General features: G+C 43.5%; 1 protein-coding gene across 1 annotated transcript in view; it reads right to left on the reverse strand.

Moving 5' to 3' along the window:
- Nucleotides 1-582: 582 nt before the first annotated feature.
- Nucleotides 583-12,955, reverse strand: part of LOC136573223 (cytochrome P450 2C8-like) — a 52,605-nt gene continuing 40,232 nt past the window's right edge. The window contains exons 5-9 of the mRNA XM_066574508.1: nt 8,896-9,072; nt 8,500-8,641; nt 7,861-8,048; nt 7,632-7,773; nt 583-2,032 (exon numbers count right to left, since the gene is read on the reverse strand). Of these exons, the coding sequence (XP_066430605.1) occupies nt 1,851-2,032; nt 7,632-7,773; nt 7,861-8,048; nt 8,500-8,641; nt 8,896-9,072 (831 nt within the window). The 3' untranslated portion in view covers nt 583-1,850. The remainder of the gene's footprint in view (nt 2,033-7,631; nt 7,774-7,860; nt 8,049-8,499; nt 8,642-8,895; nt 9,073-12,955) is intronic.

Consider the following 12,955-nt stretch of genomic DNA (forward strand, 5'->3'; position numbering starts at 1 on the left):
TCTTCATAGCAGTGCAAGAGAAGAGCCGGCTGGACGCGCCTGAGCCCCAGCAGCTGCAGAGAGGTGAGTATAGATTTTTTTTAAAATTTTTTACACATTTTTGGGATGCTTTTCAGGAAAGAGCTAATATTTTAAGCCCTTCCTGGAAAAATCACTGCAGGGCTTGCCGGCAGCCCATTGCTTTCAATGGAGCAGGCTGTATTGCCAGCTCCATTGAATTCAATGGGAGAACATCGCGCTCCTCTGCCACAGCTGTCACTGCTGCTGCCAGCCCCATTGAGCGCAAGGTGAAACCCCTGGATGCGACAGCATCCAGGTGTTTCACATACAAAACACACCGGCTGCTGCAGTTACCTGCGTTTTGCCAACTGGTGTCCTATAATTTTCGCCGCAGGTGTTTTTCTGCATGTAAAATTCGCACATGTGACCGCTGCCATTGAAAGCATTGGTTCTATCTAGTGCGTTTTTTTTTACATGTGGAAAACCGCACGTTAAAACACCCGTGTGACTGAGCCCTGAGTGCTGATCTATCTTGCTTCTGATGTTATGGTGACACAATGTTCTTCAACATCATTACGCTTCTGATTCAATCTGAGCAAAAACACAGCTTTTTATGGACAAGCGTTACATCACATAATAGGAGTATACAGAAAAAACTCTTGTGCTCTTATGGGATGGGTTAACAGATGGTCATTCACAAGTTAGTAAAGTATCAAAAGTGAAAGAATGTGATCTGTAATCAGAATGCGGAACTGCTGGGAGGTAAAGGCAAGAATCGAATACATTCTGGTGGACAACATGAACACGTTAACCCTTTAGGTGCTGCTATTTACTGACAAGATAGATATCCTCTGTATAATTGTCAATGTCTGTTTGGTTGAGCATTACGCACACACTGTACAACCGCCTGACATGACATTTTGCACATAGTATAATCTCAACCTGGAGAAGGTTATAGGCTACAAAAAAAATCTGAAATGTTGTTGTCTCTTATTTGCATTTTTTGCATTTGCTTGAATTTTAATGCAGCAACCCCCACATGTGCTTTCACCAATGGATTCTACGGACTCTATCAAGTAACAAATAATTCCCACTAGAAAAGTCATACTGAGCGTTGGTGTTTCAGGACTCATTTTTCGCCCCAGACTAACCCTGGTGAAGCCACCAATCATTTGTCCATTTTTTCCTTCCTAATTCCGCCTTGGATGTCCATGTGGATAACAGTTTTCAAAAATGATATGTCCCCAGACAGAAATACATGGAACAAATTTATGAACACCAGCGCTCATTTATCAAAACTGTCTAACAGTAAATCAGCAATCATTAAAAAAACTGTTTTTGGTGCCCATAGCAACCAATCACAGAGCAGCTTTTGTTTTACCTCAGCACTAAGAGGATTAAATACTGTTGCCCATAGCAACCAATCATAGCACAGGTTTTATTTTACCTCAGCAGAATAACAAATGAAAGTTGAGCTATGATTGGTTGCTATTGGCAACAAAAAATGCCAAATTTTACTCAAATCGGACAAGAACTGGGGATTTATATACAACACAAGCAAACAGATTTTGTGTTTTAGATATAAGATGCCAAGCAAGCAAAGGACCTGTTTGGGCAGAAAGATAACAGACGCACTTAAAGTAGCAGCCGCTCAAGTATATTGTACGTTCTGAAATCATTTATATAGTGAGAAACATAAGAAAAGATATAGAACAGTGTACTTCTATTGCTATAACAACTTTTACTACATAACCAGTTGTTAAGTTACCATGTAGCCCCTTTAAGCAGAGACACTACTGTCGATAGATGATGTATGTCATGCCGTCTGACATAAGCATTGTGAGGAGTATTCAGCGAGGGACAGCAAACATCTTATAATCGCGCGGTTGAGAGCCATTGGTGTTGGGTTCTGGTTTGATGTCGATGAGCTTTCTGTCTACAGTGGGCTTCAAAGTAAACTTCTGCAGTAAAGTAGTGAGGAATAGGAAGATCTCCATGCGGGCCAGGGTCACTCCCATACACATACGTTTGCCTAGGAAGACGGAAGACAAATTATGTTAGAATTGTCCTAATTTTTCAATCCTACTCCTTTGCTGGTCCTCTGCTCTCCAGCACAAGAAGCCAATCGTGGCAGCTTCAAACAATGACTGGGAAATTCTACATCCTTATGGATGAAACATCATTGCAACAAAAGTCCCCATTGTCTACAGCCATTAAATAATGCTTGAGCTGATTGCATTATAGATAAAACACCATTATGGTCATGGAGCTTAGGGGACTGAAATGGAATTTTAGGAGTATTTGCACATATAGGATTTTTCATTACCTATATCTGGCAAGTTGGACTGAAAAACTCATACATCATCACAGAGCTCTATTTTTCAGTTATCTGCTCTGCACATACACACCTAGTTAAATAATTGAATTCTGGCTGTCATAACATTACATCATACTGCTATTGGGCAGTCTATCAAGCCACCCCATGGCATGGCTTGATAGGCAGTCTGCTAAGACAGCCCTGGGGCCTTCCAGAAAGCCCCCAGCTTCCATGACACCTGCACAGCTCCCTGCAATTTCATCGTGGGGGAGCTTTACAGGACCCTGGAACATCGTTTGGCGGATTTAAATATCACTGTAAAAGGGTTAATAGCGCCGATCACAATCAGAGCTACCAGCAGGCGGGGATTTTAAATCCCCGACTGCTGATAGCTCAGCAGCGCTACAGAGCTAGGGACAGCGACAGAAGTCACCACTGAGTCCTGGCAGCTGTCAATGGCTCTTCAGGGAAGGGCTTCATAAGCCCTTCCCTGAAAAGCCAATTAAAAGTAGTGTAAAAAAAAAAATACTTACCTGTCGGCCGCTGCTGTGTCCCCCGCGGGGATGAAGAATACATCTGCATGCAGCAGATGTTTCCTTCATCCCCGCTAGTTAAAAGAATTCCCTGCTGTTACATCTGCCACATGTGACAGATGCAGCAGAGGAATTCTTTAATTCTCTACCGCAGCTGTCACACGTCAGCTGCGGTAGAGGATTCTGCTGCCTGCAATTGATTTAAGGGAAGGGCTTTGAATATAAGCCTTTCCCTGAAAATCAAGTAAAAGTGCTTTAAAAAACAAAAAAAATAGATACTCACCTCCCTTCAGCTGCTGGGGCACAGCCGCGTCTTCTCCTGCTGCCCCCTGCACTGTAGTGCTGATCTATCAGCTGAAAGCTGAATGTGATTAGCTGAGGTGCTCAGCCAATCAAAGGCAGCTCTCGCCCATCATTCATTCGGGGAGAGCTGCCTGGGATTGGCTGAGCACCTCAGCCAATCACATTCAGCTCTTTCAGCAGGGGGGATTTTAAATCCCCACCTGCTGATAGATCAGCACCACAGTGCAGGGACAGCAGGAGAAGACACGCTGAGCACGCACCTGCAAAGTATGGACATGTGCACACACCATAGGGAATGCATTGTTGCAAATAGAAGCGTGTTTTTGTGCGTGCGTATGTACGCACAAAAACACGCTTGTGTGAACGCACCCTAACTCTAGGTGTGCCACACAGCACCTTTCCATGGTTATTAGCTAGTCTAACCATGCCTGAACAATCTCCCGCATATGCATTTTTAGACACCAGTTTACATTGTGCAGATTTCCCTTCATTATCATAAGCATTTCTACTAGACATGTGTTCATATTGTGCAGATTTCCCTGCACCAATCTACAGCAAAGACATATTAGGTACTTCGTACAACTTTGCATTATCATGTTTTCCTTTATTCTGAAAGAAAACCACATCATAATGTTCCAGTCCATTTGACCCCCTTTCATCAGTCCTCGGAGCGCTCTCCTCACTCCCCCTAGTTGATGTGTGGCACTGCAGCTGCTCCTCTGGGCCCACAGGTGACAGTCCTTGAGCACTGTTCACACCTGCAGTTTTTGTGTGAAACTGCAGTGGATACCTTCCCTCCCACAGCTGAAACAAATGGGTAAAGTCTGTGCCCAACACAAACTCCACTTGCAGACTTTCACATTTAGTCAAGTCCTATGTCACAGTGCCACTTGGAGTCTCAAAGGTTAGACTCACCACTTTGTCAGTCTCTGGACCACAATGAAGGAATAACAAGATGTCTGGCATAACTGCTGACCTGCCCTGCTGTGGATCCAATTCCACCAACGGTGGGATCCCACCCACTATTAGCTGGCAGGTTCTCACCTCCACTTGCACTAGCCTCCTGGCCACTAGATTCTCTGGTGCACCATCGTCCATATGGTCGCACCTCAACACACTATCCATCTGTCTTTTACCAATCGCCTCCCGCTGTCGCCGTCTTTTGCGCATGGCAACGACAGACTTCGGCCTCCTGGCTCTTTAAACTTCAGTCTGCTGGATCTTTAGCTGCACACACAGAACTTAACTTTTAAATCGACCTCTCTGGTGTAAAAAATTCACTGCCCACAACCAAACACCATTTATGGCAAGTTGGGGTTATTTGGACGGGATAGCTTTGCTTACTTTCCCCTGCCCAGGGGAAGCAGCACCGCAATGATGTCCAGAAAACACAGGGTAAAGTCTTAGAATCATAGAATGGTAGAGTTGGAAGGGTCCTCCAGGCTCATTGGGTCCAACCCCCTGCTCAGTGCAGGATCACTAAATCATCCCAGACAGATATTTGTCCAGCCTTTGTTTGAACACCTACATTGAAGGAGAACTCACCACCTCCCGTGGCAACCTGTTCCACTCATTGATCACCCTCACTGTCTAATATCTAATCTGTGTCTCCCCCCTTGCAGTTTCATCCCATTGCTTCTAGTCTTTCCTTGTGCAAATGAGAATAGGGCTGATCCCTTTGCAGTGTGACAAACCCTTCAGATATTTGTAGACCGCTATTAAGTCTCCTCTCAGCCTTCTTTTTTGCAAGCTAAACATTCCCAGATCCTTTACCTGTTCTTCATAGGACATGATTTGCAGACCGCTTACCATCTTGGTAACTCTTCTCTGAACTTGCTCCAGTTTGTCTATATCTTTTTTAAAGTGGGGTGCCCAGAACTGGACCCAGTATTCCAGATGAGGTCTGACTAAGGAAGAGTAGAGGGGATAATGACCTCACGTGATCTAGACTCTATGCTTCTCTTAATACATCTCAGAATTGTGTTTGCCTTTTTGGCTGCTGCATCACATTGTTGACTCATGTTCAGTCTATGATCTATTAGTATACCCAAGTCTTTTTCACATGTGCTGCTGCTTAGCTCAATTCTTCCCATTCTGTCTAAGAATTAAAAACACCCAGCTATTGAATTCTTTCTACCCTCTTTCTGAGTTCATTGAAATCTGCCTTTCTGAAATCCAACCTTGAGGTCTGAGTTTCCTCAGGTCTTCCTCCCCTTTTTATCCCAAATTCAAGGATAGCATGATCACTGCCTCCTAAGGACTCAGCCACCCTTACTCCCTCAACCATTCCCCCCCCCCCCCCTGTTGGTAAGAATTAGGTCCAAGATAGCAGATCCCCTTGTTTTCTCTTCGACCTTTTGGAAGATAAAGTTGTCAGCAAGAGCGGATGAGAATTTGTTGGATCCATTACTTTTATCTGAGAGATTCCCAACAAATGTCTGGATAGTTAAAATCTACCATAATCACTATGTCATGCTTTTTGGAGAGATTGGCCATCTGATGTAGAAAGAGTTCCTCCATATCTTCTGCTTGTCCAGACGGCCTATAGTAAATGCCTACAATGGTGTCCTTTCTGTTGTTCTCTCCTTGTATTCTTACTCAAACAGTTTCTACAGAACTCCCAGCTCTGAAGCTTGAATCTCGGTGGAGATGAATGTTCTCCTAACATACAACACAACACCTCCTCCCCTTTTATTAGGTCTGTTTTTTATAAATACCGTAAGTTGTATCCTTCAAGCCTTGTGTTCCAATCGTGTATTATTCCACCAAGTTTCCGTGATGCCTATGACATCATATTTCTCTTCCTGTGTTAGGAGCTCCAATTCTCCTTGTATGTTTCCCACACTCTGTGCATTTGTATAAAAACATTTTAGTTTGTGATCGGTGTCTCTTGCTCCTCTACTTGCCTTCTGATTCTTCCTTCCACTTCTAATAGCTAGGGTCTCAAATGTATTAATTAGCTGTATATTTTTGCCTTTCCCTTCCCTTCCCATATTGTTCTAGTTTAAAGCTCTTCTAATGAGTGAAGGAAGGCGACCACCAAAAATGTGTTTACCTGTTTTTGTAAGGTGCAACCCGTCTCTAGCAAGCAGTCGATCATATAGGTAATTCACTCCATGGTCTAGGAATCCAAATCTTTGCTGATGGCACCATCGATGTAGCCAGTTGTTCACCTCTAGAATCCTGTTCCATCTTCTTATTCCATGGCCATCCACTGGGAGTATGGATGAGAAGACCACCTGAGCTGCTAGTTCCTTCACCTTCTTTCCGAGGTCTTCAAAGTCTCTACAGATAGTTGCATGGTCTTTTTTTGCAGTATCATTTGTCCCTACATGTATTAGTAGGAATGGGTGGTGTTCTGTAGGACTGAAGACTCTTGACAGCCTATCAGACACACCTTTGATTTGTGCACGTGGAAGACAGCACACCTCTCGTGAGGTTATGTCAGGTCTACAGACAGCGGTCTCTGTTCCTCTCAATAGGGAATCCCCTACAACCACCAATCTCCTCTTCTTCTTCACAACAGCACTTCTTTTTCTCCATTCAAGAGGACTCGGTGCACTTCCTACAAGGTTCTTTGTGGGTAGAGTCATTTCTTGCTGTACATCTTTCTCCACTGCCTTGTTTTCTGTGGATAGTCCAAATGCTGGTTCCTCCAGCGTTTATTTCAGCATAGCAATGTATTCAGTAAACATACAGTCCAGCATATCATATGCAACTTCACACTGTTGTCTGTCACAGTGCACATAGCAACGCAAACCACTTCTTCAAGCGGACCTTCCAGGAAGGTGACTTCGCCCCGACAGGTGATGAGCGAGGGGCTGACTAACCCCTGTCCACTCTGTGCTTCCAGGTCCCTCACAGACCAGCACCCGATCTACATAGACCTCAGGCCCCATGGGTCTCAATGGACCTAAGCGCCACAGGCTTCAAGGACACCAAATTTGTGAGGGAGGGGAAATTTAAACTGTGTAGCCACACCCTTGCAGGTGCAGGTTAACTAAACCAAACACAGTAACTGTGCTCAGAGGCCTCCTACAGGCCACTCTTGCTACTGCACTGCCACAATATACATACATACACACACACACACACATACTTTGGATCTATTCCATTTAAGCCTAAGGAAGAATCATGTATTTTTTGTTAGCTATTAAAAAGTATCAGATCTATAAAATTACTTGGTTTCTCCTACTGAGAAGAATTACATTTTGCTCTACTGACCAACACAGTACCAAATGTTTTTATTGAAATGAATAGGACTGAGCTGCAATACCAAGTACAGCTATTATACAATGTGCTGTGCTAAGTGCAGTCTCAAGTGATAATCGCAGTCACCCAAGCACCACTGTCACTTCAATCAGTTGATTGGCGGAGATCCCAAGCTACGCACCCCTGCTGATCAATTGTTGATGACCTATCCTGAAAAAAGGACATCAATAGTTTACTTCGAGAAAACCTCTTAAACATCATAATACCTGCAGAAAAAGTCAGAAAGGCTTCACTCTTCTTAAAATCACCATTATCATCAAGAAAATGTCCAGGGTCAAACTGTTCTGGATTTTTGAAATGCTTTGGGTCCTTCAGAACGGATGTTAAAAGAGGAATCACCATCATGCCCTACGGAGGATGATGGATAGATTTGTAATATGTTCTTCAATTGGTAACGGGGTAACAGAAAATATTACTCTGCTATTAGTAGCCTACCTTGGGAATGTGAAATCCTTTCAAAGTCGTATCTTGCCTTGCTGCACGAGCCAGTCCTATAGGGAAAATATCTGCGACTCGCTGAATTTCATGGATAACCGCATCTGTGTATGGCATTTTACTCCTGTCTTCTACTGATGGACATCGATTTTGACCTACTATACGGTCAATCTCTTCTTGGATTTTCTCTGCAGAATGAGAACCAACAGCAGCAAATCACTGATTTCTTTAAACATCAAATTGTGAGGAACTTCATCATGAATGTCAGGAGCTACGGCATTTCAAGGTCTCTGAAAATTTGCTGTGGACCCAATGAGTGGTGGAATACAAGGCAAATTCCTGTTAATCAAACATGTTTAAGCGCTGCGGAATAAGTTGGTGCTATACAAATAAGGATTATTATTATGTGACTCTTTTTGTATGCCAAATGATCAGGATTTCACGTGGGCTAAAAGAAGCTAATAGTATGTGACCTTCTTGCTTTATACCAATCTCTAAAAACACTTTCTAATGAAAGTAAGAGAAACATGAGATGTGCAGTAGGTCTAACATCTTCACCACCATGGATCCATACTACAACCCTAAGGAGCAATGTTTAGCTTCTGTGAAGAACCCCCATTAAGTGGAGAAATCTCTTACCTTGTACCTCTGGGTATTTAAGAAGTATTAGGAAGCTGTATCTCAGTGTCATGGTTGTAGACTCAGTCCCAGCAAAGAACAAATCAATTACTATCCCCTCTAAGTTCTGCTCACAGAACTCATTATCGAGATTATTTTTTTCCTGTAAAAAAGTTTTTAATTGAATCTACTATATTACTGGTATTGCAATCAATTTCTTCAATTCCAACACGATTGGTAAATGTAATTCTGTTACAAATATTGCGTACCATTGCATGCAGCCATGATGTGAGATTTGCCCTCATGGAAATGACCATTGGATCCTTGTTATGAAACTTTCCAAATCATTGTTTAGTGCTGTGACAAGTCATCACATGTAAAGAAACCCTAAGAAATAGGACTTGTGGTCAAACCTACCTCTTGCATTTTCAAGAGAAAGCAGTCAATGAGGTCCCGTGGGTAATTCTCATCAAGGGTGTCTTGGTGTGCTTTCACCATTTCCTTTACAAAACTTCTTAACTTGATACTGTTTGATAGAATTTTTTGGTGTGGCCCAGGAAGGCATCTCATTAAACGTGGAAACATACCAAGAAGCTAGAAAATAATGTATCAATTATGTCCTAATACAGGTTTTAAAGATGGATTTAAAAAAAATCATTCTCAGTATTGAAATGCATTTCCTTAGAAAATGCCTTTTTAGGATGCATGTACTGGCATACCGCTAGCTGGACCCTTAGCTGGGGTAGGTCACAGGGCCTCTGCCATATACTGCTTTAATGCCATGGTCCATGGGCCGGCTCTGAATGACACTTAAGGAGGGGTGGGCCATTACTCAGGGCAGCCAGCAGCCAATTCCACGCTGCAGACTCCTTCATAACTGCAGTCTATCAGTACACTGTCAGGCGCAGTGGCTGATAGCATTGGAGGGGAACTGAACAAGCATATTTGTGAGTATATAATTATATATGTATAGCTGATATGAGTTATACTGTATAGCTTATACATATAATTATATATAGGAGATACTAAAGTTACACTAGCATGGTCGATATCACTATATACAGGGAGATGTACAGGCCTGCATATAGTGAAATGGAGAATGCTGGTGTGACCTGGATAGCTCCTGGTAATAGAAGTATAAATTTACAGCCAATATAAGTTATATATCTCCCTGTATTTAGTGATATAGACCATGCTGATATAACCTCAATATCTCCTATATAATTGTATACTAGCTGATATGCCCGGCTTCAGCCCAGTTAATTTGATACAGGTGTTTACATATTGTTTGCACAGAAAGTTTTATGAACGCGTTGGTTACTTTAGAGCAACCAAGGAATAAAATATGTATACACATAGAGGAGTGTTAGATTCTTCTCAGTCTGCATGTACCTCCCACTCTCCGCACTTAGGACCCAAAGAGTGCTCGCGCCAAATTACATGCTTGCACAACATCGGGAAGTTACATTACATAGGGGTGCACTTACTTTTACAATTAGCATTGAATAGTCAAGTTATGACCCCTTGACTTTTCCTATTTAGGACCTAAAGAATACTCGTGCCAAATTTCACGCTTGAACGACACCGGGAAGTTGCATTACATAGAGGTGCATAGAGGTGCACTTACTTTTGCTATTAGCATTAAATAATCGAGTTGTGACCCTGTTACTTTTTTAATTTAGGCTCTAAAGAATGCTTGTGCCAAACTTCATGCTTGTAAGAAGACTCATGCCAAATTTCAGGTTTGTAGGACACAGGGAAGTTAGGGAATTAGATTAGGTACATTACACAGGGGTGCCAATACTTTTGCACTTAGCATTCAATAATCAAGTTCTGACCCCTGTACTTTTCCTATTTAGGACCTAAAGAATGGTCGTGCCAAATATTATGATTGTATGACATTGGTAAATTACATTACATAGGGGTGCACTTACTTTTGCAATTAGCATTGAATAATCGAGTTGCGACCCCTTTACTTTTCCTGATTAGGACCTACAGAATGCTCGTGACAAATTTCACGCTTGGACAACACTGGAAAGTTACATTACATAGGGGTGCCAATACTTTTGCACTTAGCATTGAATAATCATGTTTTAACTCCTTTACTTTTCATATTTAGAACCTAAAGAATGGTCGTGCCAAATTTCATATTCGTATGACACCGGTAAGTTAGAGAATTAGATTAGGTACATTACATAGGGGTGCCAATACTTTTGCACTTAGAATTGAATAATCGAGTTGTGGGAAGTTAGAGAATTAGCTGCGAGTCTGTCAGTGAGTCAGTCAGTGAGGGCTCCTACTATATATATTATATATATATAGAGAGAGAGGGAGGGAGAGGGAGAGGAGCGAGGAGCGAGCGCCAAAATGCTAGGGTGCTCGTTGCTCGAGTCGAGCTTTTTGCGATGCCTGAGAGCTCGTTTCGAGTAACGAACCCCATTGAAGTCAATGGGCGACTCGAGCATTTTTATATGTGACCCATGCTCGCTAAGGTTTTCAATTGTGAAAATCTGCAAAACCTACGAAAGTGATGGAAACGACACAGAAACGGATAGGGCAGGCGAGGGGCAACATGCAGGGCTGCATCTCAGGTTCCCAGGTCTCACTATTAAGCCACAATAGCGGCAAGAGTGCCCCCCCCCCCTAACAATTTTTACTTTGGACAAACCCTCATTAGCAATGCACACCTTAGCTAAGCACCACACTACCTCCAACCAAGGACAATCACTGCCTGCGGGACACACCGCTGCCACTTCTCCTGGGTTACATGCTGCCCAACCCCCCGTACAACCCTGCGTCCGCAGCGCACACAAAAGTGTCCCTGCGCAGCCTTCAGCTGCCCTCATGCCACATGCTGGCCTCATAGCCACACCACCCTCATGTCTATTTATAAGTACGTCTGCGATGATGAGGAACCGGAGGCACACACTGCAGAGGGTTGGCAGGGGGGGGGGGGGCATTGGCCACAATGCTGTACAGAAGCAATGAGAACTCCAATCCTGTGCCACCTCCGTCAGGAGCTGCAAACACGGGCATAAAGGGAACTCAGCTGCCAGCCCAGCACTTCTACACATCTCCACAATGCAGCAATACTCTGTGTGGGAAGTATGTGAGCGGGCCCTGGGTCAGCCTCTGTCCCAGCAAACACCTTATGTGGCCCAAGGTGCTGCGAGTGACATAGCAATGGGGACTCCCATGTGTCCACACACTACTCATTCTGTTTGGGTGTCGGATACCTCATCGACAACGCAAGCGGTAAACCATCTGCACACTGCACCCTACCCAAGTATGTCAGTGTTTTGGGGACAGGCAGGTACAACTCCGCTATGGCAAGTCTGTGTGCACCCACAGCATGGGTGGCTCGCAGGAACCCACAGACGGTACATAAAGAAATCCCATTGCAGTGCCCCAGATAGCTGAGGCTACGTGAGAGAAAATACATGTTAGCTTCAGCTCACACTCCATGCCCTAGTCAGTCAGTGTTTTTTGGGGGGCCAGATAGGTAGAACACCGTGAGGGGTAGACTTAGTGCACCCATAGTATACACAGACCCCTGTAATATTCCTGTAGCAAAGCTATAAGCTGACCCCAGTAACAGTTATGTTGCAGAAGTCTAGGGAGACCCCAGTAACATTTCTATAGTAACAGTATAGACAGACCCCTGTAACATTTCATTAGCAGAAGTATAGGCAGACCCCTGTTACATTTCTGTAGCTGAAGTATAGGCAGACCCCAGTAACATTTTAGTAGCAGAAGTATACGCAGACCGCCTAGTAACATTTATGTAGCAGCAGTATTGGCAGACCCCTGTAACATTTGTGTAGCAGCAGTATATGCAGACCCCTGTAACATTTCAGTAGCAGTAGTACAGGCAGAGCCCAGTATTTGTAACATTTCAGTAGTAACAGTATAGACAGACCCCAGTAACATTTCTGTTGTAACAGCATAGACAGAGCCGAGTAACATTTCTGTAGCAGCAGTATAAGCAGACCCCTGTAACATTTGTGTAGCAGCAGTATATGCAGACCCCTGTAACATTTCAGTAGCAGCAGTACAGGTAGAGCCCAGTATTTGTAACATTTCAGTAGTAACAGTATAGACAGACCCCAGTAACATTTCTGTAATAACAGTATAGGCAGACCCCAGTAACATTTATGTAGCAGCAGTATAGGCAGACCCATGTAACATTTCTGTAGCAGCAGTATAAACAGACCCCTGAAACATTTATGTAGCAGAAGTATAGGCAGACCCCAGTACCATTTTTGTAGCAGCAGTATAGGCAGACCCCATTACCATTTCTGTAAAAGTAAAGGCAGACCTCGATAACATGTCTGTCGCCGCAGTATAAGCAGACCCCTGTGACATTTATGTAGCAGAAGCATAGGCAGACCTCAGTACCATTTTTGTAGCAGAAGTATACGCAGACCCCTGTAACATTTCTATAGTAACAGTATAGACAAATCCCAGTAACATTTCT

The sequence above is a fragment of the Eleutherodactylus coqui genome, chromosome 7 (genome assembly GCF_035609145.1).
Source record: "Eleutherodactylus coqui strain aEleCoq1 chromosome 7, aEleCoq1.hap1, whole genome shotgun sequence".
Lineage (NCBI taxonomy): Eukaryota > Metazoa > Chordata > Amphibia > Anura > Eleutherodactylidae > Eleutherodactylus > Eleutherodactylus coqui.